This window comes from Lepidochelys olivacea, assembly GCF_965140295.1.
Source record: "Lepidochelys olivacea isolate rLepOli2 genome assembly, chromosome: 3".
Lineage (NCBI taxonomy): Eukaryota > Metazoa > Chordata > Testudines > Cheloniidae > Lepidochelys > Lepidochelys olivacea.
The window spans coordinates 4,481,524-4,508,213 of record NC_140413.1 but is presented as its reverse complement, the minus strand read 5'-3'; the positions used below and the strand labels follow the sequence as shown (position 1 = coordinate 4,508,213).

Sequence of the window (26,690 nt, the reverse complement as noted above, 5' to 3'; positions counted from 1 at the left end):
GCCCACATCATCAGGGACTAAGTGCTCCAGAGAGAGGGACTAAGCCCCCGTCTACACGAGAGACATTTGCACCAATGCAACATTACACGCCCCCCAAAAGTGGCCAAGGTGACGCAGGACCAGAGCTGCAGACCCACCAGGTCTGTGTGCTAACCACAGCACCATGTTGGGGACACTGGGCACTACACACTAGGTAGCTCGGGAAGTTCACCGACAAGAACTTCCAGAGCCGTGGACCCACCAACAAGCAGCCATCCTTGCAACAGACGGCTGCAACGCACATGCGCACAACCTACTACAGCAACCTGCCCAGAGTACAAATCTGCGCATGCGCACGGCTTGCCCACTCTCCCCGACCTCTAATTGCGCTCAAGCCGCCGTTCTGACGCCGGCGCATGCGTACGGCCGGCGGTTTGCGCGAGCCTTTCTGTTTCCGGTGCGCGGTTCCGGAAGCCGGCCGGAAGTCGGGGCGTGACGAGCGTCCTAGCGCCAGGAGCGGGCTGCGAGAGCCGGGAGCAGCCCGGGCGGGCCGGCCGAGGAGCCGGGACTCAGCCGCCGCCGCCGCCATGGTGTTCTACTTCACCTCCAGCGGTGAGTCCGCGGCGCCGCCAGCCCCTCCCCCTCCAGCGGCCCCATCCCCCGCCTCGGCCCCCCCGACCCCCTTCTCCTGTGTCCCTCCGGCCCCCCCATCCCCCGCCTCGGGCCCCCCGACCCCCTTCTCCTGTGTCCCTCCGGCCCCCCCATCCCCCGCCTCGGCCCCCCCGACCCCCTTCTCCTGTGTCCCTCCGGCCCCCCCATCCCCCGCCTCGGGCCCACATCCCCCCGCCTCGGCCCCCCCGACCCCCTTCTCCTGTGTCCCTCCGGCCCCCCCAATCCCCCCGCCTCGGGCCCCCCGACCCCCTTCTCCTGTGTCCCTCCGGCCCCCCCAATCCCCCCGCCTCGGGCCCCCCCGACCCCCTTCTCCTGTGTCCCTCCGGCCCCCCCAATCCCCCCGCCTCGGGCCCCCCCGACCCCCTTCTCCTGTGTCCCTCCGGCCCCCCCATCCCCCGCCTCGGGCCCACATCCCCCCGCCTCGGGCCCCCCCGACCCCCTTCTCCTGTGTCCCTCCGGCCCCCCCAATCCCCCCGCCTCGGGCCCCCCCGAACCCCTTCTCCTGTGTCCCTCCGGCCCCCCATCCCCCGCCTCGGCCCCCCCGACCCCCTTCTCCTGTGTCCCTCCGGCCCCCCCATCCCCCGCCTCGGGCCCACATCCCCCCGCCTCGGGCCCCCCCGACCCCCTTCTCCTGTGTCCCTCCGGCCCCCCCAATCCCCCCGCCTCGGGCCCCCCCGACCCCCTTCTCCTGTGTCCCTCCGGCCCCCCCATCCCCCCGCCTCGGGCCCCCCGATCCCCTTCTCCTGTGTCCCTCCGGCCCCCCCATCCCCCCGCCTCGGGCCCCCCGATCCCCTTCTCCTGTGTCCCTCCGGCCCCCCCCATCCCCCGCCTCGGCCCCCCCGACCCCCTTCTCCTGTGTCCCTCCGGGCCCCCCAATCCCCCGCCTCGGGCCCCCCGACCCCCTTCTCCTGTGTCCCTCGGGCCCCCCAATCCCCCCGCCTCGGGCCCCCCGACCCCCTTCTCCTGTGTCCCTCGGGCCCCCCCAATCCCCCCGCCTCGGGGCCCCCACGACCCCCTTCTCCTGTGTCCCTCGGGCCCCCCCAATCCCCTTCTGTGTCCCTCAGGCCTTCTCAACCCTGCAGCCTCATCCCCCCTCCGACCCACAGCCCTGACTCGGGCCCCCCAATCCCCCGCTGGGCCCCCCCGAACTCCTTCTCCTGTGTCTTGCCGACCTACTCTGTTGTGTGCTAGCCACTGTCATTGCTTCTACCTGTGGAGAGGCTCTGTCTTCGTCTTCCCTGACTCCTGCTCCTTGGAAAGTGGAAAGGATGCAGGAATGTTCTACTTCACATCAAGTCCTCTGGCCCCCTGATAACCTTGTTGCCTCTCCTCAGGAGGCCACACCTCACAGTTTGAAAACCTGTGATCTAGGGGATTCCTGTGATGTCATACACTTAAGTCTTAAGTGGCCAGAATTAGAGAGAGAACAATAACCTCCTGGGAGTTATTTAAAATATTGTCCATTGAAACCCAAGTGCATCAGATCATACGAGTTGAAAGGTTCTGCTGCTGGTCATCTAATCCATTCCTGTAGCTTTGTGTCAGGATTGATTTCATTTTCACAAAACCATCCCAGGTCACTAAAAGTCCCCCAAAGGGGCTGATTCATAGTATGTGAGATATGGTTGATATTACCACCATTGTATCTGCCATATAGGTAAGTAGCCTTTCTTTCCGTGGAGCTCCTCCAACTGGCTTGGGATCAGACCCCGTGTTTCTAAAGGAGACTTTTCTCTACAGTGCTTCCTCCATGTAACTTCTCACCGTGCTGACTTCCGTCTTCTGTTTTTCAGAGGCCAGGTCAATGTTGCGTGAAACTCCTCAGTCTTGATGGTTCAGCAGATTTCTCTACTTCCTGTATCTTATTTGTAGCTATCCAGTAAAAATCTGGACTCAGTGTTATATTTACACTGAGACCTAGATACGTTTTTATTTTTATCAATATAAGCTAGATGTTAGTCCCTGTTTACTGTAATTTCTGAGTTTGTAAGCAATTGATAATTTGGCTGGCTCTAAGTACTGTTTATGTTCACACACAGTATGGTTTTTACTCAGTAATCATGGAAACTAACCATGTGTCACTGTGGCCAGTGACCTAGGCTAGCATATAACTTTATTTTTGCTACTAAGGTTGTAACTCTGTGTTGCCATATGTAAGGGACCACCTAAATGACTGTATAACATGGTTAGGCAGTGGTCCTTCCTCCCAATTTTCTCTACAGTTGGATATCCCAAAGTATATTGCCCCTCTTGTTCCCCTGCCTTGTCGTCAAGTGCGCTGTCCCTTGCTGAGGGAGTTATGGGAGAGCTGCCCAGTTTTTCCCAGAATGGCATGATACAGATGTCTAGGCAGAGTGGTGGGTGTGCACACCCAAGGAGAGAGAGGAATTAGGTAGGATGCTTCAAGAACTTAGGTTTCAGAGTAGCAGCCGTGTTAGTCTGTATTCGCAAAAAGAAAAGGGGTACTAGGGGCACCTTAGAGATAAATAAATTGGTTAGTCTCTAAGGTGCCACTAGTACTCCTTTTCTTTTTTCAAGAACTTAGGTGACTTGTCCAAGGCCACAAAGGGAGTCAGCATCAGAGCTGTGAATTTCTGACTCCCAGTCCTATGCTGAGATGATAGGATTGCACCCTACTTTTTTTTATATAAAGCTAAAGTGAGCCCGAACCTCATGAAGTGTCTTGCCCCGAGGACTGTCATACTGCTGACTAGTCTTCCAAGGGAATTGGTGGAAACTTAGTTCTTTGTTCTCTATGACTTTTTAAAGTGACTCAGTCTTGCTCTGGCCCCGGGAAGGGAATGGGATGGATTAGATGTTCGGAGATGTAGATCAGGGGTTCTCAAACCAGGGGTCAGGACCCTTCAGGGGGTCACGAGGTTATTACATGGGGGGGGGGGTCATGAGCTGTCAACCTCTACCCCAAACTCTGCTTTGCCTCCAGCATTTATAATGGTGTTAAATATATAAAAAGTGTTTTTAATTTATAAGGGGGGGTCGCACTCAGAGGCTTGCTGTGTGAAAGGGGTCACCGGTAAAAAAAAAATTTGAGAGCCACTGACATAGATGGTGTATTTGTCAGTACCTCTGTGCACAGTTTTGTCTGAAACGCCTTTTGATGTGTCCTCTTTCTATCCCTCAGTTGTTCCCTCCGTTTACACAATTTACATGGGAAAAGATAAATATGAAAGTAAGTACATGAAAATACTTGGCAAGGCTTGATAGGTTGGGGTTTGCTTTTTTTGCCTTTTTAACCTTGTTTTTTAATTTTTCTGTTTGATTTTACTGCGTTGATAGAAGGCAGATTTTTCATGATAGCTGCTTTGCAAATCATGCTATACAGTAACTTCTTATGCAGTCTATAGCATTACTTTATACCATTGTCTGGGACTGGTGAGAGGGGAAGCTGTGTGTGGGCTTGATCTGAAGTCAGTGGGCACTCTGGACTTTTTGTCAGGCTATAAAATGGTCAAGGAAACAATGGTAGAAGCCTAGTATGGTTTGACAGCACTTTATTTGTTTAGTTTAATTGTTCCCTGCATAATTGGTCAGTTTTTTCCCATCTTGAGTTAGTGTTCTTCAAATTGTTTTCTGTTGCTGTGTCCTCTTCCAACAAACCAGGGTACAGTCCTGCTTTATTTCATGTCACTGCTGGCCATTCAGTACTTAAGGCAAAACCAAAATTAGCACTTCAATTGAAGAGAGTTGGTGCTTTTATCTTGGGAATTGCTCTCTTGAAAATCTCCTACATAGGATAGTTATGCAAAGATCAGTGTCTCCCAATAAAAAAAATCCCTGAGACTGGAGTGGAGGAAAAGGGGGAGAACTTAGAACTGTTCAGAGTTTTGGCCTTCGCACCTTTGTGCCTGAGAGCACTGTGTGTTTCAGGCCTTATTTGGGGATCCATCACACTCACTCTCCAGGTGCCATATTGTAGTGCAAACACTCTTGATATTAAGGCCCTTTAGCTTTTAAAAAGTAACTAGTGGTGTGTCAAAATGAGTTCAGGACCCTAACTCAAGCAATCATTTCCCCTCATTGCCGGTCTCCCAATGGGCCGTTTGGCTGGCTGCTGGGGGAGGTATCCTTCTTTGCTCAGTATTCTTTTTTTAATGCCTGCAGATGAAGACCTGATAAAATATGGCTGGCCTGAAGATATTTGGTAGGTACTGAAAAGAGCCATGTAAGTCCTTTATGCTTGTGAAATGAAATGCCCTTCATAGTGAACTTCAGTGGGAGGCTCTTCTGGCTACTATAGGTGCTATTCAGAATATTAACTAGTTTAAACACAGTCACAGAGGGCTGTTATAGAGTAGCACCTAGAGGTCCCAACTGAGGCTGGGGACACGCTGTGTTAGGTACTTTCTCACACACATAGTAAGAGCTGGTCCCTGCCCCCCAAAGCATTTGTCATAGAATCATAGCGTTGGAAGGAACCTCAGGAGGTCATCTAGTTCAACCCCCTGCTCAAAGCAGGACCAATCCCCAATTTTTGCCCCATATCCCTAAATGGCCCCCTCAAGGATTGAACTCACAACCCTGGGTTTAGCAGGCCAAAGCTCAAACCACTGAGCTATCCACATGGCTTGTGTGCACATGGAATAGGTGTGCCCACACATGGAGCTATTCAGGAATAGGTCCATTTTGGTCAATTTCACAGTCATAGGATTTAAAAAATTGTAAATTTCATGATTTCAGCTATTTAAATCTGAAATGTCACAGTGTTGTAATTGTAGAGGTCCTGACTCAAAAAGGAATTGTGGGGGGGGGGTCACAAGGTTATTGTAGGGGGGGTTGCAGTTCTGCTATTCTTACTTCGGCGCTGCTGCTGGAGGGGCGTTGCCTTCAAAGCTGGGGGCCCGGCCAACAGCTGCTGCTCTCCGGCTGCCCAGCTCTGAAGTCAGCACAGAAGTAAGGGTGGCAATACCAAGACCTGCCTAAAATAACCTTGCAACCCCCCTACAACTCCCTTGTGGGTCAGGACCCCCAATTTGAGAAATGCTGGTTTCCCCCATGAAATCTATATAATGTAGTATACAGGCACATAAAATACCAGATTTCGTGGGCGGAGACCAGATTTCATGGTTCGTGATGTGTTTTTCGTGGCCAAGACTTTGGTAGGGCCTTAGTGATAGGGGAGACGGGCACAGAGGTGAAATAACATGTCCCAGGTCACATGGCAGATCAGCAACAGTGATGGGAATAGAACCGAGGTCTCCTGACCCCCAGATCAGTATCCTCTCTGCAGGAGCATGCTGGGTCTCCAACCCAATCCCTTTGTCTGATTTCTTCTTGTACATGTATATACACAATGTCACCATCATGTCTACTGTATACACACGCTGCCTGGCAGAGTGAAATATTCCCTGTCTTCTTGTCTCAGCTCTTGCCTTTGTTCTGGCTCCATGAGTTGAGCTTGAACGACTCTCAGAATCATGAGAGGCAAAAGCTGTGCATAACCTAAGCAGACCTAACTGGTCGCATGCACAGGGGTGGCTGTGGGCACTGCTCTCTACCACGCATGTTGACGTAGTTTTGGTCCCCCTACATGGAAAAGGAAATAATCAGAGAGGGCAGTTAGGACAACTCACTGTTAGCTGCAAATATACTATCGATTGCTGTTTGTGTTAATCCTTGCCAAATTTTCTATGTTGGCAGTGGCCAAATTTGCTTGGGGCCTTGTAAAGCTGTTAGATGATAAATGGAATGGGCCAGTTGTTTCAGTAGACAGGCTTCCACATACAAACCCCATCATCATAATTGATACTTGCTTCCTTGTTAGCCATTTCAGTTGAGAGGCTAACAATTGAGTGGGCCACATAGACTGTCCTCCCTTCTCATTCCTAGAGATGGTCTTTTTGGGGGTGGACTGAGGCATATTGGTGGAGCTAGTGAGTAAGAAGTGTGCCCTGCCTCTGCTTTTCTTGCACCAGCTCTGCAAATTGAGAATGTAAGACTCTGGGAGTATGTATACCCTGCCGTAAAACACCTGCGGTTGGCCTGTATCAGCTGTCTTGGGCTTGTGGGGCTTGGACTGCAGGGTTATAAAATTGCAGTGTAGCATCACCGGGCTCCAGAGCCTAGGCTCCTGCCTGAGCCCGGACATCTACACTGAAATTTTATAACCCGGGCACCCAAGTTCCATGAGCCCAAGTCAGCTGACATGGGCCACCTGTGAGTGTTTTATTGCAATATAGACATACCCTATGATGGGAGATCCTTGGGTCTTGTTAGAGTAACCGTCACTTTTAATAACATGCTTTGCTATAGTGATATACTAATTTGTTTCTCTCATATCATTATTTAGTTAGAAAGCCATTCTATGCATCCGATGAAGTGAGCTGTAGCTCACGAAAGCTTATGCTCTAATAAATTTGTTAGTCTCCAAGGTGCCACAAGTACTCCTTTTCTTTTTTTAGAAAGGGTAGACATCTATGTCATTTCCCTAGGAATCACTAGAGGGAGCAAATCGCAATATCTTATTCATAAGATCTTTCTGTTAATGTCTAAGTATATTATGTTTCAAAGAAAATATTTAGCTTTTCAATTTCCTCCTCTTACAGGTAGGTGAATATTTGCTCAAAGATTGAAACACCTGATAAGGTGTAACAATTCCGTTGCATGCTGTCAAATATGCATGTTCAGAATTTATTTTAATGCTTTTACCTATGGGACTCCTAGTCTGTTATGGCAAGCTGTATTGTAGCATTTATTTCAGAGCAAGAGACCCTCTGCTAAATGTGCCTTTTTATTCTGTAGGTTTCATGTGGATAAGCTCTCCTCTGCACACGTGTACCTCCGATTACACAAGGTAATCACAGAATCCTGGTGCAGTTAAACAAATATGTACTGATATAACAGTGACCTGCAAAGGATTGCTTAAAAATTGGGTTTGTATCTTCTCATTTCCAGAAAATATTTTTTCAGGAGTTGGCTTTCTCTGCTTATTTTGAACCCTCGAACTTTCAGGAATGTTAAGTCTAGTCCCTCCTGGTTTAGGAGGGTTTGTTGCCTCCAATATTTATTGAGATTATACACCTAAATGTGGGGGATTTGTGTTCTGATGATGCGCATAATATGCTAGGCATTATTCACACACATAGGAAGTCACGATACCTGCCCTGAAGATCTTACAATCTGAGGCTCCCATTCCACTATGAACTCTGAATGCATAGACCCACCTGCTCACAACATGGAGCCTCTGATGTTAATGGCGGTCTGCAAGGGCGCAGGTGTGTAGCAGAACTTGGGCATCTGTTAGTATGCAACCTAGGAAGGGCAGGGGAAATGGTGCAACCAAAATATAGGACAAAGCTGGAAGTCTCCTCATCTGAGTACAGCGCCTGATCAATGTTCCCTCTAATTTTTTCCATCCATGTGCAGAATGAATTTTGTTATGTGCACTAATATCGAGGTGATGTGCGCCACCAGTAGAAACAAAAAACCTCACTATAATATACATTTTTAAAAAGTTACCATAGGGATAATTACTCCAGTCAGGACAGGTTAAGCATTTTAGAACTCACTGCTCAAAGAATTAAATTTAAGCATAAAAGAGAAATAAAACCACAAATAACAGCACTTTGAAAGAATAAAATTACCAAGAATATATGTGCATTGCAGGAAGTACCAAGAAGTAACAACAGTAACACAAGTACGTGTTGGGAGGGGTGTGCGTGTGCGTGCGTGCGCATCAGTACCCCCTTCTCTCTCCTGCCTTTGCCGTGCTCTGCACAGCAAGCAGGAGGGTCCCAGGAGCAGCTCGCCAGGGGCTCCAAGGCAGAGGGCAAGATCAACATGACTGCAGAGCAGCAGGGGGAGGGCGCCTGAACACACACCCCTGGATGTGCACGGTACCTGATTCACTCCTGGGTGACCGTGCAGCTTTGAGGGAACACAGCTCCTGGCTCTGCCATAGATTTGTGAGACCTAGAATGATTAGTCCTATCTCTACCTCATTCCCCTTTCAGTAAAATGGGGCTAATACCTCTGAGGGGTATAGAGGCAAAACTGTTTGTAAAGTGATTTGAAATCCTTGGCTGGTAGGTGCTATAGAAGTGTAAAGTATTCTAAGCTGTGTGTGTAATGCAGGGGCTCATACCCCTGTTTGCATAGCATGGTCCAAGTGCACTGTTGGTGTGGTGTTTATTCTGTGTTCATAAGTCCCATATTGCTCCCTCAAATGGCACAGTAAACCACTCATGTTTCATTGGTCTGTTTTAGGGGCAAACAGTGGATGATATTCCCAAAGAAGTTTTGATAGACTGCGCCCATCTAGTGAAGGCCAATAGCATTCAAGGTAACATTTACTATTGAAATTGGCAAGTCTCCTATGGAGGTTAAGGGACTGTGTACGGGGGCGGGGGGAGTGTGTCTGTGGGGGTGTCTATTCCATCCCAAATTCCTGAAATTTCTTGTTTTTGACATCAGAATAATGTGAAGTTTAAGTACACTTCATAGATTGTTGTTTTCATGGGAAACAGATGTCACTTGCAACAGCTGGTGCTGCTGCTGATATTTTCATACTGAAACTTTAATCTCCTGATTCCTGATGGTGCCTTTAAGCCAAAAGGGGTCTTGCAATTTTCCCTCTAATACCCACTTGAGGCCCTCTTTGTAGCAGGCAGCCTTCTGGCAAAGCCAGACTCCATCTGGAGTTAGTTAACACTTTTTTGGCCCTTGCTGCCACAGAACGCGATATAGCAAAGTCCTTCTGTTCCATTGCAATGCTGTTACTTCAGATAGGAGGAAGAGGACAGATCCTTACAAATGTTACTGACTAGAAGCTATGTAACACAGCATGACTCTGGCTGATTGTGGAGACTGCTCGTCAGAAGGTTTGGGGTAGGGACGGAGAATAGAAATATTTCCCACTTCTGAGCCGTTGATACAAGAACTCTCCTTTCTCCCCTTACTGCTCTGTAGGCTGCAAAATGAACAACATCAACGTGGTGTATACGCCGTGGACCAACCTGAAGAAAACAGCTGACATGGATGTGGGACAGATAGGGTTTCACAGACAAAAGGATGTAAGTGGTTGCTATGCAGCTGCAAAGAAACCCACCAGCTGACTGCAGTACCTTCCTTCTCCATCATACTGCCATATTGAGAGTGAGCATACTGAGTCTCACACAGGGGCTCTAAATCAGGGGAAACTACTGTGGTCCAGGGGCATGGGAAAAATCCCAGCTGTTTTTTGGTGGGCTAAACTAAGTTTCCACTTGGGTATCGGAATATAGTAAAGCAGCGGTTCTCAAACTGTGGGTCGGGACCCCATTTTAATGGGGTTGTCAGAGCTGGCTTTGACTTGCTGGGGCCCGACGCCAAAGCCTGAGCCCCACCACCCGAAGCTCTAGGGCTTCAGTCCTGGGCAGCAGGGCTCAGGTTAGAGGCCCCCTGCCTGGAGCTGAAGCCATTGGGCTTTGACTTTAGCCACCTGGAGCAGTGGGGCTAGGATGGGCTCAGGCTTTGGTCCCCCATCCTGGGGTCATGTAGTAATTTTTGTTGTCCGAAAGGAGTTGTGGTGTAATGAAGTTTGAGAACCCCTGTAGTAAAGTAAAACCACTACAACAAATGGAAGGCACAAGTTACAACAGGGATACAGAGCTGAGTAATTCGTTATGGTCAGTATAAAATATTGCCAATATACAACCAAGTGTCAGATACACTTTCTGCTTGAATTTCCACCTACGCTTGGATTATCGTCTTCAGTAAGATTGAAGCCCCTCTGGCCTGGTAACACCATAATCGCAGCTGGTTTGCTTCTGACTGGTAACATTTGTAATAGGTGACCCCTACCTTCTGGAAGTGGGAAGTCTTGAAAATCAGGCTTCATCGGATCCTTTTTCCTGTAAAATCTGGGTTTTTTCATAATTTTCAATGTTGAAGGAACTTCCAGACTTAAAGCATGAATCTAGTTGTCACTTTCAAAATTGCTGACAGTCAGACTTGCGTTCAGAGAAGAGTTCTCTCTTAGCACTCAGGTGAGCATCCTGCCAGGAAATCGTAAAGACTGACTTCCAGAGCACTAGAACGATGTGTGTAAAAGAGCTAGGTTGTCAGGGGAGAGAAGGAAAGATCGTCTAGCGGTAAAGGCCCAGGTCTTGGATCCGAGTCCGCCTCTCACCCTTCCACAGATTTCCTCTGTGACTTTGGGGAAGCCATTTAATCTCTTGGGGCCCTGATCCAAAGCCCTTTGAAGTCAATAGACTCGCATTGACTTCAACAGATTTTGACTCAGGCTGTTGGTGCTTGATTTTCCAGTCTTGAGAATTGGGATTGTACCTTTCTGGGTGTGTTAAGACTTTTGACTGTAAACTAGTTTGAGATCCTTGGGTGGCAGGTTCTGTAGAAGTGCAAAGTGCTTGTTAAAACACACATCAATACTGGGGAACCCTGGGTTGAAGACATTGGTCCACAGAATGGGCACAACACACTCAGCAGCATGAGCTTCCCTTGCCAGCATGTCCACTGAAACTCACTTCAGGATTGGGTGGATGACCATTCTGCATGATTCAGTCAATCCTGGGCCCCTCAGCTGAGACTGCAGCCAAGAAAACCCATTAGTGATAGTTGCGATGGTGGTTTGTGTTCTTGTGCCCGTCGGAGATTGTACTGAGTTCCCAGCTCTTTTCACACAGGCCACTGAACAGCACCAGATGGCCATGACTGTCCATCTGTTTAAATGAGATTCAGGAGCCAAATGTAGAGGAGAAAATGCTCCTTTTCTTGTAATTTACCTCACTGTGTGGAAAGTCTTTCTCAGTGAAATGCAAGGTGGAAGCGTTTTTTCGTAAGGATTATAGTTCTTTCCATCCCAAAGGTGAGAACAGTGACAGTGGAGAAGAAGGTGAATGAGATACTGAACAGGCTAGAGAAGACCAAAGTGGAGCGGTTCCCTGACCTAGCTGCTGAGAAGGAAGCCCGGGACAGAGAGGAGAGGAATGAGAAAAAAGCCCAGATCCAAGAGATGAAACGGAAAGAGAAGGAGGAAATGAAGAAAAAGAAAGAAATGGAAGATCTCAGGTGAGTAATGGCTGTGACTAACTCTAACTGTGAGTATTTCCTATCAGTGGTGGGAGCAAGACTTTGATCAGGGCATGTCGTGGTTCCTGCTGAATCAGTCGTACTCTGTTCTGTCTTAGACTGGTACAGTCTTAAGAAATAGTATTTGCTGTACCTGGCAACCCTTTCTTTGCCTTTGTCTTGAGAATTAGATGTATTCATCCAATTCACTTACTAGAAACTGGAGTGAGGAATAGTTCGCAGAGCTGGGAGTCAGGACTCCTGGGTTCTTTTCCCACCTGTGCCACCAACTTGCTGTATGAACTTGGACAAGTCACTGAACTCTGTGAAATGGGTAGAATTGCCTGCTATATCTATAAAGCACTGAATTGCTCTAGTGAAAATCAAAGCCTGTGTAGTGCTTGTCAAGCTTCAAAGCACTTCACAAATAGTGATTTTAAAAACACAAATTAATCCTAATGTACATGAAAGGCATTATGTACGCCTGTAAATGCACAGTGATGAACAGCTGCATGTGTTGATCTTCCAATCTGACAGCAGACAGGCAGAAAACATTTGTGACCATGTTGGTCCTTGAGAAAAGAGTAGATAAGGTAGATCTGTTAACCCCCGACTACCAAACAAACCTGGACGCACATGAGTGTGTCTGACCCTATGACTGCTTTGTACATATAAAATGTTACAATAAATAGTAAGTAATTTAGATGGTCATGAGGCTGGAATCGGGGAGCCTAGATCCCACAGCTCCTGTTGGTGCACTCAGTAATTCAAAGGAGCAATAACTTACAGCCCCAACACAGAGGCATCTGAGTCCCAGTTCAATTTCTGAAGGCAAGAGGAGTGCTGGTGGGGACATTGGATTACAGCTCACACCATCTCTCTCACCTATGAGCTGCTTTAGCCATCCACAAGCCACTTTTATAGTAATCCTCAAGCAAAGGATTTTATAACCCCTTCTTAGTTGTCTCGCTGGTAGTGTATCTGGACAAAGCTGTGAAGAATGTTGTAGAAAACCCATTCACTGGCTCCTAGTTGATGGACTATGGTGACCTCTTCTATCTCTGACTTAAGTGTTTTTTGTGCCAAGGTATCTTTGCTCCCCACAGTACACTGATTCTTCAGTTAGGGGCGGAGTATGTTCTTCGGAAGACAAGCTGATGTTGAAATCTGATGTGTTTGAATTCCCTCTGAAGAATAGGAGGGCTAATCTTGTCGGCACTCTGCCCTGTTTCATAATGTACATTTAAAAATGCATCTTGCTACATAATTTCTCTTCCCTTACAGGAGCTACTCTTCACTAATGAAGTCTGAGAACATGTCTTCCAACCAGGTATGTTCAGGCTGGCACCTGTGAAGACCTTGCTTCCAGAGCCTGAATAAGAATCAGAGTAGGGTATGAGGATACAGATGCGAAAGCAAGTTTCAGCCCAGTAGCTGCATGTGGTGAATTGTTCCACGCGTTATCCCCCTCTTACCGTTGGAGTTACAGAACAAAATCCAAGGAGAGGGGAAGTGCATGATTACAGGGAAAGGGAGTCTCCTTCCTGCAACGTCCTCCAGAGATGTTAAACGGGACAAGGATGCATCCGCTCCTTTTTCTCTCCAGTCTGCTGCTCTGAATTCCCTTTGGTTGCGTACAGAGCCTCTTGTCAGTAGGGATGAGACGTTTTGTGTGGGAAGGATGACTGTGCTATGGTGGGACAGCCACCAAAAGGGGAGTAAGAATTTTAAGTGAAATTCTGTTTGTCCTTTTGCCTGTTTAGTCCAATGTCTGGTTTGTCTTGGGGCTGGTGGAATCACATATCTTTGTATTAGTCTGTGACTAAAGGTGTACATAGTCCTTAAACCAAGGGTGTCTCACTTGTCCCTGAGGAGTAGGCAATCTAAAGGCCTGCTGAAGCCAAGACATGGGACAATAGACCAGGAGAGGAAGGGCCAGGAGACTATAGAGAGGCAGCTGAGATTACTTGAAGAGGTGGATTTAAAGGAGGAGAGAAGGAAGCATCTTGTGTTAGGAGCCGCATGCTATGAGACAGAGCTGGGAGTCAGAGCAGTGAGACAAGGACTGAGATGACCACGGGCAAACATAAGGAAAATGAGTGCTGAGAGATGAATGGGAGCTGGGTTACATAAGGAGCTAAACTGAGTGAGGAAGGCATCGTTTCCCTTGTGCGTACTAGGGCTCTTGCATCCCTTTGCTTTGTGCCTGGTATCCTTTCTCTGAAAGCAAGTACCCTCACGTTCTGTTGCATTGGTGATATCTCCAGGCAAACGAGGAGCTCAGAGTGCCTCTCACAAATTTTAATTTAAAATCTGTTCACCCATCACATCCCCAGAGGCTCAGCAGCTGCTTGGGATAGGTTTATGGTTTTCATGGGGTGTTTTTTGTTTTTTTGGGGGGGAGGGGTGACTCTTCTGGCTGGTTTCCAGATCACAGATGACCGTGATAGAGTGAAAAGAACTATGCGGTTTAAGCAGCGGCTCCTCCTGCTATGCATGTGCAAGCTGTGTCTGGTTAGTGACATGCCATATGAGGAAATATAAAGGAAATGCCCATGTATGGGGTCATCAGCCCTCTCTGTGTCTAAGCTACATGTGTTGTCAGACTGGTGCCTTTATGCTGGAGTCAGATCAAGTTAAGGTCACAAAGGGCTGATACACAGGAGTGCTGGCAAGAGACTGAGCTCCACTTCATGGCACGAGTCGCATGATATAGGTAAAGGTTACTGAAGTAACCAGGTCAAGGGTTATCCGAGCTTAATCGCCAGCCCCTGCCTCCCAGGGTTACACATGGATGGATGACCTGCTGTACTAGGAACGTGTGGCGCTCATTTACTGGATGGCTAGCAAGCGTTGCAGATTTTATATTTCATCTGTAGTTGTACAGTTGGCTGGTTGGGTCCCAGGCTTTGAGTTAGAGGGGAAATCTCTCAGTGGGGCATACTTCTTGAATGAATAGGAGAATACTAGTATTCAACATGTGAAATGTTAGCAGCAACATCCAAAGGACCTAGCTTTGGGATTTGTTAGTTTCAGAACTTTGACCATGAGCCTGTTGAGTAAGCTGAGGCTGATTTTGTGGCCTATGTATGGAAACCAGAAAAAACTCCGCCACTTCCTTAAACCATGGGAGAGACAGCTGACTACACCAGCAGCTTTGTCTGAGCGTCTGCAGACTGCCTAAGATTTCTAAAGGTGTCTGCACCTCCATTTGAAATTTTTTAGGGTCAGCAAATGAAGAAAGTGTAGTCCAGTGGCTTTCAACTTATCTCGCCAGTGTTAAACTTCCATTTTAAAAAGGTATCTCAATAATTCCCTTCTTTCTTTCTCCACAGGATGGCAATGATTCAGATGACTTCATGTGAATTGGGCACTCTCTCTTTTCTGAATCGTGAGATGGACTCTGTCTTAATTTTTCACTCTCAATAAGATGCCAAAAAACCAAATTCTGACTTCAGTTTCAGGCCCTGTTTGAACCTTCACTGGCAATATCTGACCAGATCTGTGCCATGTATCTCCTAAAGACAGTATCTTAACTGTGTGTGTGTGAGTGTGAGAGAAGGGGGGGTGGAGCATATGTTCTGGATCTACAAGGATCTTGATATATTTATTTTGAGGGAGGGGCTCTTAATGTGAGCTACAGGAGTGTTGTGCTGCCTTAGTGAATTGGCAATAGACTTATTTAAAAAATGTTTCCATTACTGTAATGTCTCCCTGGTATAAATTCAAGCCTGAAATCAGAATTGCTGGCCTGAGGACTCTGCTCCCCTCTTGCTGAGTGATTCTTGTTGATGGGATGTGTGTGTTCATCAAAACCAGGGGATCCCTATAAACCAGGGGTGCCTGTATTTGGCCCAGCTGATGGGCAGATTGAAAATCCGCCTGGAGCCAGAGAGCTCCACCTATCTTGCAAATGTAGTAAAGCGTAGCTGCCCTCGTTTTAATATGGAGCTGCCGCCTCTGGAGACGAGTCTTGGCCTGCATAGCAGCCTGACCATTCTGAGTGAGGTGGAGCAATGCATGCTGGGGGTGTGGTGTTAGGCTGCACACCTGTAGATGAGGATAGTCCTAAATTGGACTGGGCTACACGCATGGCTCCGCTCTTCTAAAGGATTAACTTTGCAAATAAAGAGTGTTGGCGTTTGAAAAGCCCGTAAGCCGACTCGGAACACGTAACTAAGTAACTCGTGATGTGATGTGGATAATAGTACATTCAAAATGATGGTGGTAACTATCGCAACGTGTATATATGTTAGAATTAAAATCATAACAGCTGTTAAAGCGTGTTGCTGTCGGGGGTCCTCTGTTCACAGTGTTGTGTGGACTCAAAACATGGGATTGTAGCTGGGGGAGGAGCATGAGGGAGGGCTCGCGTATGAGTAGTTGTGGAGATAGGGTAAGTGGGGGAGGGGGGCACCCTGATATTAACCCCCCCTCCCCCCCACAGCAAGCAGCAGGCTCCTGGGAGCAGCTCTGAGGCAGAGGGCAGGAGCAGCACATGGCAGGGTGGGAGGGAGAGCTGAGCTGCACGCAATTGATACCCTGCTGGGCGGCTGCCGCACAGGGAACTTAAGGGAGCGGGGAGCTGATGGGGGGGCTGCTGCTCCACCCTGGTTCCAAGCCCCCCCCGGGCTTGCGCCAACGGGCTGCTCCTCCTGAAAGCAGTGGACAAAGCAGGCAGCTTCCAAACAGTGTTATAAGGGAGCATTGCGCAACTTTAAACGAGCATGTTCCCTAATTGATCAGCAACGAAACAATGTTAACCAGGATCTATGTGTCTCAGCTGAGTGTTGTACAGGTCTGAAAAAGCGCTGTGAGTATCCTCTCTTGCTACAGTGCGGGAAGAGCAGTTTAAACGCACAAAGAGATCCAGTGTCTGCCCCCACTGCTGCTGTTTTATCCCCCTTAGTCATGCCCCAGTGCAGCCTCCACCTCTGCCAGGGAAGCAGGTGATCTAGAGGAGTCGAAAGTGAGCTCTCTCTGGAGACTCCAGGATAGCAATTCTATTAATCCTGCAGTGTTGTCTCCAGGGGTTGATGATGTGACTGTGAACCCCACAGTCAGGCTGGGCCCTGTTGTGTTTGGTGCTTTTCACCTGTGCAGAGGGGCCAGTGATTTGAGTAGGTCCCGGGACTACATTCTTCTCCTGCGAGGCGACCCTATCTGATCAGGGGTCAGGTATGCTGATGGGGCTGGGTGGGAGCAGTTTGCACAGCATCAGCCAGGCTAGTCTCTGTTTCTCTCCAACATCTGTCCTGGAACTCACGTGATGGTTTCAAGCTGTCTTTCCAAATGGAGTTGATTGGGTTCGGTAGCGGTATTGGCTGGCTGCCCCCCTCAGGCTGGCCTGTGTTCTTCCCAGGGTCAAACCTGCTGGTCCCTTTTGGCCTTAAAATCTCTGAAGCACGCAAGTGCGGCTGGGCTAGTGCCTGAGTGTATTGCAGGATTACTAGCCAGCTGCCGGCCAGTTATTCAGAGGGAATTTTACTTGGTTGCTGCTTGGGCTAGTAGCTGTCACATGCTTGCTGTAAAGCACAGCTTCCGCTTCCCTTTACTGAAAGCGCGGTTAGCCATTATTGGACTTGGGGCCGGAAACTCTGCTTTCTGGCTCCTGGTGTGGATTTAGCTAGGAATTTCCAGTGTGGGGGCTTGAATTGCTCCTGGAAAGGGGCTAGGTCTAGCAGCCCTGTGGAAACCCTCTAACCACAGACCAGGCACGGCTTGGGCAGTGCAGCAGGCTTCCTTTGCAGCCCTGCTGATGCGCTTCAGCCCTGTGCCAGAGGGGTCTATTCTAGAAATGAGAAGTGGGTCTTCACTGCTTACCCCAATGCCTGAGCGGTCTGCAGGGGAGGCTAATTCCCACTAGGATGATAGCTTAGTGATGTCAAATTTCTCCTATTTAGGGGATGGATTGAGACTAACTGACCCGTTAGAGGAGTGGCTGTCGGGTGGCTCTCTCAGCCTTCTGGTCACTGCCAGGCCAGACTCCATTCAAGCTGCAGACCTGAAGCTAAGGGTATGTGCAATGAAACGTCCCGGGCTGGGGACACGGAGCTGTTTCATTGCAGTGTAGACATTCAATCCGCTGGTGTCTAGTTGCTGTGTAGATGTATCCCTCTATCCATTTAAACAAGGTATTTGGAATCTTATGGCCATGCCCATCTGACCTCTTGTGGCCATAAGGAACGTTCCTGCCACTGGCTGATTGCCTGGCTTTAATAATATTACTGTAAAACTAATGTGAAGGAAATGAAAGAATGAGAGAACCCTGGGGCTTCTGATGTGGAATGGAGGTCAGAAGATCCAGGCTCATGGCTGCCACCCCATCTTCAGCTGTGCCCGGGTACTGCAGCTCAGGCTATGGGCAAGCCCTTGCTGCTCTGAGGGCCTGCTGCAATGAAATAGGGAATACGCGCTCTTTGCTTTTGCGGCTACAGCGAGCGTTAGGGGCCCACTTGGAAGGGTGCTCTGGTGGCTAGGGCACTAGCCAGGAATGTAAGTGAATCAGGTTCAGTTCACTGCTCTGTTGCAGACTCCAGGTGTGACCTTGGGCAAGTCACATAGTCTCCCTTCCTCAGTTTCCCCATCTGTATAATGGGGATAGTAGTTCTGCCCTACAAACACAATAAAGAGGTTAGGAAGTGCTTGGCTGTGATGGGGGCCACGTAAGTACCTAAGATAGAGCTGGTCCTAATAGCAATAATGACTGTGTTGCTAACAACTAGCTGGGTATTCTGGGCTCTATTAATCCAACCCCACTGCTGTGCTCAGATTATTGGGTTTGCCACAGACAGCTAGTTCCCAAAGTCTAGTGTACCTGCCCCTAGTCATGGCTAATACCTAGCTTGCCTCTGAAGCACTAAAAGAGCTTCACCAACCCCCGCAGTGAGCAGGGGCCGCCGGGGGGAGCCCCCTGGAAAAGAATCTTGTCTTCATCTAAAAGGAAGCCGCAGCATGCTGTGGCATGAACCAGTTTCTACACAAGCGGGGCTCCCCCTCTCCTGCAGGGGAGGGGAAACAATCCCTGTCCTTCTCAAAGGTGTCAAGGTTGGGGTGCATCTCAGAGAATTCTCATTAAGCCCCATCACAACCCCTGCTCCCTCACTTGACTCCCAACTGCTGGGGGGACCCTGTGCACCTCAAATGGGGTTGGGAAACCGCTATCTGATGGTAGAGGGCTCTCGTCTTAAGCAGGCGAAGGCCCAACATGAGCCAATGGCTGGGAGTTGAAGCGGGACAAATTGAAACTGAAAAGATGCAATTTTTTATTAGTTAGCCATTGGACCTGCCCAATTTTAGGGAACTAGCCATTGGAACAGCTTCCCATGGGATATGGTGGATTCTCCATTACTTGAAGTCTTTAAATCAGGTGTATCAAACAGAACAGTTTCACTTAGCTTGCAGATTTCCCGTGAATCTTTGGGCTTGGCTGCCCAGTCCTGGAGTCCGCACTGTGGGGCAGTGATTTGTAGAGCACACTTGCATGGTGCTCTCACCCCCCTGTGTGGAACCTGCTAGTGTCCATCTTGTTTCAAATAGGACAACATCTCTGGACACCAGGGAACACTGAGTGCACGCCAGCAGGGCCCACACGGGGCTCCTGGAGCACAGCATGCGGCTTTGCTCTATAGATCACATGCCCTGTAGTCCAGACACCAGCACAGCAAGTCAGCAAACCTCACGGACCGGCGTAGACCCGCTTGGTTGCATTTAAGAGGTGCTGGGGAGGCGTGAGTCTGGCAGAAGCAATATGTGTCTATGGGAGGGGGAATGGCACTGAAGAGCGCTTAGCTACCAGCGGGAACATAGAGACTCCAACCTGGCAAATCAAAGACAAGGAAACGTTAAACAGAATGAATGTAATTAATGACCAGCAGAGTTTCTCTTCAGCCTGTTCTGTTTTAATAGCTCTTGCTGACTGTGGCCTGCTCAAGTGGGAGGGCATCAGGTCAGGCCCATCGCAGGACATGAGTTTGATGCCCTTGCTTTAGATCGAGGCTGGATGTGGCTCTGGAAGAGGTGCTATAGCCCAATCAAAAGTTCTGGCCTTGATGCAGGAATCACATGGTGAAATCTATGGCCGGTGTTCTGTAGCACGGTCAGCGGCAGGTGATCATCATGGCCCCTATTAGCCGTAAACTCTGAATCTGGGAAATTAGATATGCCTACCTTTGGCTAGGACTAGTAACTGGCATCTCTCCCAGGACTTTGGGTTCCACCTCTGAGTTCTAACAGCTCTGGGAAGCCAAAGTTCACGTGCTCTTGTGAAGGGGAAATGTAGGATTAATTGAAGCTGTCAAAGCAGAGGAATCCAGTGAATTATGAGGCAGCTCTGCTCGATGTGTTTGGAAGGCTCCCCTGCAGACAGATGGCTTCAGAGACAGGGTTATAAATTACAAATGGCAGAGAAAACGAAAGGGAATGGGAAATAAAAATATTATGGCCTTTAAACTCTGGGTCCTTTTCCTGTTTAAGACGATTTCCTGTCTGAGCTGCCCTCTCTCTGTGCTGGGATGCCCTGAATCCAGCTAACACAATGCTGGAAGCACTTAAGGTCTGAAATCTCATGGTGTTTTGCCTCACTTTTATAGCCTGAATAGACTCTGAGTAAAAACAGCACATTTCAATTAGCTGCCTAAGGGCAAGAAATGGCCTTAAGTGGGTTCTGCTGATCAGTTTGTGGCCAGACATGTTAGTATTTGTTTTAAAATGCAGGCGGGGCAGGATAGGATTTACAACACACCATTGTGTCCAAGCTTTAGCCTTCTAAGAATTCACAGGTGTTACTATACTGCAGATCCCAACCACTCACAACTGCACAAAACTGCTGGAGCTCAAGGAGACTCTCCATTAGCTGTTAGCAGTGTAGGGCTGCTGACACTCGGTGGGGCAGTTCTGATTCCATCCGGTAGAGGGGATGATTTGGTTTTTTTTGTTTGTTTGTTTGTTTTTAAGTATGGCTAAAACCAAGCGTTTTTAAGCTGTAAACTTTTCTCAGCTCCCTGCTGCCACCTCTGGGACTAGGGAATGTGAAGGAACAAGAGGAAACAAACTGGGGTGGGTGTAGCCCTGATGCAAGGCAGAAACAAAGAGCCCACATCTTCATCAAGCCCCAGCCCCTCTGGAGCCTAACCCTGTGGTATCTTCCTGCTTCCCTCTGTCAGCTGCTCCTCTGGAGATGGGGCATGGCAGGGATCCGCTTTATATGCAATCAGATGTGCAGATGATGTCAAAGTGGTGTAATGGGGTGGAATTCTATGGCCTGTGAGATACAGGACATCAGACTAGATCACTGACTTGACCGTCCCCATGCCACACACCTTGTTCGACACCACTATCTGTGGAGCACTACTATAGCCTTGTTCCCCATTATTCTTCCTCTCAAGACCCTTGCTTGTCAATATCCTAACTCTCTTTTGAGGGCCTTGCGGATCTCTTAAACAACCCCTGACAGACGACACGTCCCTGACTTCTGGCTTTGCCAAAACACTGAGCTTTTACTTAATCAGATGAAACATGACAACAGCATTCAGTAACCCTTCCCCTCGGGAAACCTTATATCACCCGAGCGATTCTTCCTTTCCTCATCACAGTCTAGTTCCCCCACCCTCTCTGTGATCCTTCGCCAACCGCTGCCCCTTCCGATTCAAACCCACCCGCTCCAACGTTCCCGCCGAGCTTCCATCCCAAAATCCCAGCCTCCGTCTCTGCGTGCACCCACCATGTTCTTTTGGTCGTCGTCCCACAACGTAGCCCCTCCAAGTTTTGCTTAACGCTTACCCTGTGACGCCCCCTGGATCCGTACCATTTCAATGTAGCATAGTCCCTTCTCCGCATCACCATGGTCCCTTCTGGCCTATGAATCTGTAGGCTGCTCTGCATGCAACAATCCGATCAACCTAGCTAACGTGGCTCAGCCCCTGTGCGCTGTCGTTCCATTGACCTAACCCCTGTGTGCACATGGCGAAGTTCACAGAAGAATTCTGTTGAGCTAGTTACCACCTCTGGGGGGGGGGTTAACTACGGCGATGGGGAGCGACTACAGTGCAACGGCCGCTCCAGAGCTGTGCTTTTTTGCAGCTGTAGTGTGCTTGGGGAGGAGATGAAAGAAACAACCCAGAGCCAGCAGGGCAGGAGGTGCCCGAGGCTCATCTGTTGCCATCACGTTCAGGGCAGTTAGTTTTCATCCTGCCTTATTACGTCCCCATGCAACGGGGCGCTCTCAGCGCTGCAGACCGTGGAGGGTCTGAGATCTGACGGGCGGGTCACCCTCGCCTGGATTTTGTCCCTCGCCCCACGTGTGATTAACGTGGGGGCCGCTAGATGGAAGCAGAGAACAACTGTTGCTCAGCAGAGACGTCTGCCTCCCAGGCTCTGAAAGTCCCTGGTGCCTGTGACAGCTCCCCGTCCCCTCCCCTCCACGGGGTGTTTCAGGTGGAGTCCCGTGGCGTGGAGTCCCTCTGCCGGTTGAGCATGAAAGGTGAGAATTGCACTGGAGCGGGGCCAGTCCTCTTGATCCAAGAAAACCCCAGGTGAGCCTGAAACATCAGAGGGCTCAAGCCACACAGCATGTAGTGGAGAGGGGTCAAAGGTCACACAGCGGTGGGACCAAAAGGTGGCTGAACCTACCTCTTACCTGGAACAAGAGGGGCTGTTCTTCCATCCTAGTGCTGAATATCTTACCCAGGCCAGCAGGATCCCCTTTGCGGGAGTTCTGCATCCTTCTTGGCCTCCGGCTCCCCACCAGACCTGTGTGATCTTCTGCCCCGGCTTTAAAAGCACATTGTAGGCTGGCTGTATAACTGACCCTCCTGGGGCTGGCAGCAGGAGTTGAACCCTGGACCATCAGCATGAACCTGAACTAAAAGAGCGTATCTGTTAGCAAGCAGCTATAGCAGACTTTTAGCCTCGTCTGTGGACGAGCCTCGAGCCTCGCAAACTCCTAATGCCCCTGGGTCTTTCCAGCAGAGCTCCACCACCAGGATAAAAGGTCACATGACAAGATGATTGAGGAGGGGGCTGCACCCGGGCATGGAAGGATCTGATTTGAAATGGTAAATATCTGTTACCATTGGTAACCAAAACCCAGCTGGGGTGAAATATTCCAGCATTATTGATGTTTAACGGAGAGGGGAAGTTAAAAACAGAGATGGAGCCAAAGATCAAAGGTGCTTGGATCGAGGGTTTGGCTTGGCCCAGACAGGCAAGGCCTGGCCAGCATGTTCAAAGCTGGCTCTGAACCTTCCCTCTGTTGGGAAGTGTTTGTGCAACACAGTTGCTTTGTGTCTGTCTACATTGCAATCGGGGCGTGTGACTGGAGCTAGTGTAGACGGACCTGAGCTAGCTTTAAGCTAGCTAGACCAAAGGCCATGGCAGTGTAGACGCACCCTGAGTGGGCAGGACCCTGTCTCCCTCTAGTGGCCCCACTGACTATTGCAGCCCCCTGTGTACTCACAGCTAAAGGAGCCCTAACATTAGCTCAGATTAGGGGTAGTCTCTGGTTTTGGGGCAGCAGTTCTTGGGATCTTGCCATGTCTGTATTACTGCAGCTGTGGTTGGTTGCATTTGGATGTAGGGAGTTTGCGGTAAGGCCAACCTCACTTGTTCACGAAGAACGAGTCAAGGCTCCAAAATCACAAGATCGCAAGACTCGTAAATGTTGGGATCTTTCTATTTGCCTTGTTTCCTGAGCCTTGAGTGGTGTTTTCAAGCTTTTCTCTGCCATCACGAGGGTGAGAAACTTTTACTTTTAAATGAAAGCTGCAATCCTCCCATAGTCGCCAGAGGGGGGCCGGAGCTGAGACCTTCAGGAAAAGCACCAGCTAGCACGAGGCTTGCACTAGATCAGGAGACCTGGTGCCCCTGTGTTTGGTTCAGACCCATTACAAACCTACATTGCACCAGCAGACGCTCAGATACTAGAGTGATGAGGGCCATGTGGGTAGCTAAATAATTCGACTGATGGACAGCTGGTGCCGTTGTAGCTGTCCATTCCACCTGCTGATCAGTCAGTCAGAATCAGTCCCTTTATTCCTGAATCCCAAACTCCACAGTCACTGAATTTTGCACAAACCACAGCTAGCCCAGGACTGACCGTTTAAGTCAATGGAAAATTAAAGGCCCAGCAAACAAACTTGGGAATCAACATGTCGACCCTGATCTCCCAGAAATAACCCAGCAAAGCACCTAACTGAGCTGATCCATGTGGGAAAACCTACCCTTCCCTCAGAGCGGCTCTCCCCCATGGTCACCTGGGACTCCTTGCTCTTTCTCGGGTCTCGCTACCCTGCAGCATCAATCCGGGCATCTCCTCTGGGTAGGTCTGTCTGCCAGGCTCAGCGCGGCCGTGTCTTGCAGCCAGGCACTCCTTGGGGAGCTCTCTCGGTGACCCAGGGGCTGCTAGCAGCACTGAAGCCATTGTCATAGCCACGGGTCCAGCTTAGCAGTTGGGTCTGACTGTGGAGTTGGATTATCTGCCTGGCTCCGGCAGAACGACGAGGATTAATTATTTGGATTGCGCTCGGCGCTGTACGACCAGAACACAGAGAGGGTGCCTGCCCGAAGAGCTACATATGTAAGTAGCAGACAAAAGCCAGCAGGTGGAGAGAGACAGAGGAGGAAACAGCAAACAGTTCTGGGTGGGGGATGGACAGAGGTCTCGGCCCACCAGCTGCCTGGCCGTTGTCGAGTTTTCTGCAGGCACCAGTCAGAGTTCGAAGGAAGACGACGAGGTGGCTTTGTGGATACAGGAAGCTCCTTCCACCGGTGTGCCGCACAAAGGCATGTTAGGCTGGTATCCTAGGCCGATTGAGGGTAGGAGCCGACGGTGCACTAGCGAATGGGAGGATCGGAGGGCGGGGATGGGCCATGCATGGCTTGGAAAGTGCAGCTGAGCAGTTGGTGTGTGATGGGAGGGAGAAAGGGGAGCCAGGGGAGGGAGACATGGTCAAAGTGACGAGCCAGGGAATTGGTCTTTGCAGGAAGACAATCTCATTGGAACGCCAAGTAGCCATCGCCTTCCCACGGCCAACAGAGATCCCAGTGCATGGGCAGTGCCTACGTGATCCCCTTGACTAGCTGAGGCCGTGGCTTTGGGTTTCCTAATGGTCCGCACCCAAGGTACGCTAGGTGCTGTGCAGAGCGATGGACAGACACCGTTCCCTGCCAGGGAGATTTCCTGTGAGCGAAAGTCATTCCAGTGCATCCCAGTCTCCGTCCCAGCCTTCTGTAATCTGCCCGCTTTGCCTTGGCTTTCAGTAGGTGAAGATCTGGGTCGGGGAGTCACCTCAAAGGACGGAGGCGGGTGGACCCACGGCCTGAGCGTCATGGCCACAGTGGAGGTGGGAGAAGGGCTGCAGCCTGCACGCCTGGCCACCTCAGTCATTCCAGGCACCCAAGTGCCTGCAATGTTCAGCCAGCGTCTTCTCAACAGCCCAAACCCATTCGAGCCGGGAGGGCCTTGCCCACGGCCCCGGGGAGGCCCTGGCAGCAAACCAGCAGGAATGATGCACGGTGTTCTGCAAACGACTCCAAAACAAGCAAGTCCAGGCTGGAGAGCGAGAACGTCCCCACCCCCCGAACCCTGCTGTGCTTTCCCAAGTGCCAGGGAGACAGCCACTTCTCCTGCCACGGCCGCAGACACCTGCCTCTCACCCCAGAGCAGATACAGCACCCAGCTAGAAGACCCAGTGGGGGTTGCTGGCCGGGGTGGGAGCCGAGGAGCATGAGTCTCCCCATGTAGGGCCTGATTCCCAACCACCTGGACCACTGAGACATCCTTTGTACCTGTGCAAAGCGAGAGCCACGACAACGCAAGGTGGGGGCCATTGATGGAGCGGGGTTACTCCTGATTTATGCCAGGGTCAGCGAGAGGAGACTTGGGCCCATGGGGAGGCTGGGTGCCAGTCACTGGGATAAGGAGGAGCTATTGAGCTTGATGGGTATATTTAAAAATCTAGCTAGAAAATTTGGATCTTGATCCAGGTTCCAGGGCACATGGAATCAGTGTTTGTTTCCAGGTGATCTCTAGTAAAGCTGAGCGGCCCTTTGCTGAGAGATCCTCCCCGTACAGTCTGTAACATTCCCAGACACTCCAGCTTTTGCATACCTCTGCTCCAAACTGGCCTGGCACTTTCCCGGAACAACCCTTTTCTAGACCAGGTGATCAAAGTGCTTTACAAACACTGGAAAACTAGTGCATCACCCCTGCCTCCCAATTAGGAATCCTTGTCCCCATTTTGCAGATGGGGAAACTGAGGCACAGAGAGGTGAATTTGTTTCCTTGCAGTCACATTGAGAGAGGAGTAGAACCCAGGAGTCCTGGCTCCTAACCCTCCTTGCTCTCACCTGTTCAGGTATTCTGGCTGACAGCTAAGGAGCACTCCCCCCTCGCGCTGCGCAGAGCAGGGAGTCCAGCAGCACGTGGCTGGAGCAGGAGCGTGCTAGCACTCAGGTTCACAGCCAGGCCTCACTGTACCAGGGCTAACCGACAACGTGTCACCCAGGACAAAGCAAGTGTCTCTTAGCAGGGAGGATGGTGGAATGAGCCAGTGAGCCCATCCCTGTCCCTCAGGGCAGCTGGTTCAGTTCGAGGAGTGACTCAAGCTCTCTGGTGCCTCTGTCCCTCCCTTGCAGCTGGTCAGACTCAGCCCCAGATTGCTCAGTGCCAGGCCAGCCGCTTGCGGGCCGACTGCCCTGCTGGGGTCTCACGTGGCCTGGAACGAGAACCAGTCACGCCCAGGCCCAGCAGCCATCGGACGGGGTCAGCTTTTGCTCTCTCCGGGTGTTGTCGATGCCCTAACATGGGCAAGTCACTGAGGCCCAGCTTCTCAAAGGAATGTAGGGGCCTAACTCCCATTGATTTCACTCACTACACCTGAGGATCTGGGCCGTAGTGTCTCTGTGCCTCAATTTCCCCATCTGTAAAATGGGGGGAGGGCACCAGCCCTGCCCTGTTGCACCACCAGAGATGCTGAGGTGCTCAGATGCTAATGGCGATGGGACCATGTAAGTGC

The 26,690-nt window shown here is 50.1% G+C and overlaps 1 protein-coding gene across 2 annotated transcripts; it reads left to right on the top strand.

The window, feature by feature from the left end:
- The first annotated feature begins 449 nt into the window (after nt 1-449).
- On the top strand, nt 450-15,957 carry CCDC25 (coiled-coil domain containing 25). Of its 2 annotated transcripts, XM_084624767.1 has the most exons (9): nt 450-591; nt 3,794-3,841; nt 4,774-4,813; nt 7,411-7,462; nt 8,875-8,950; nt 9,577-9,680; nt 11,474-11,676; nt 12,961-13,006; nt 15,012-15,957. In XM_084624767.1, exons 1-9 carry the CDS (start codon nt 567-569, stop codon nt 15,039-15,041), a joined length of 624 nt encoding a protein of 207 aa, XP_084480893.1. In that variant the 5' UTR covers nt 450-566; the 3' UTR covers nt 15,042-15,957. The 2 variants fall into 2 exon arrangements, with proteins under 2 accessions (XP_084480893.1, XP_084480894.1); XM_084624768.1 differs by lacking the exons at nt 450-591; nt 3,794-3,841 and having other exon boundaries at nt 4,774-4,834.
- The last annotated feature ends 10,733 nt before the right edge of the window (nt 15,958-26,690 follow it).

Coding starts and splice junctions, on each gene's coding strand:
- CCDC25 (XM_084624767.1), top strand. CDS start 567: ATGGTGTTCTACTTCACCTCCAGCG. Junction 3,842..4,773: donor GGGAAAAGATAAATATGAAA/GTAAGTACATGA, acceptor TAATGCCTGCAG/ATGAAGACCTGATAAAATAT. Junction 11,677..12,960: donor AAAGAAATGGAAGATCTCAG/GTGAGTAATGGC, acceptor CTTCCCTTACAG/GAGCTACTCTTCACTAATGA.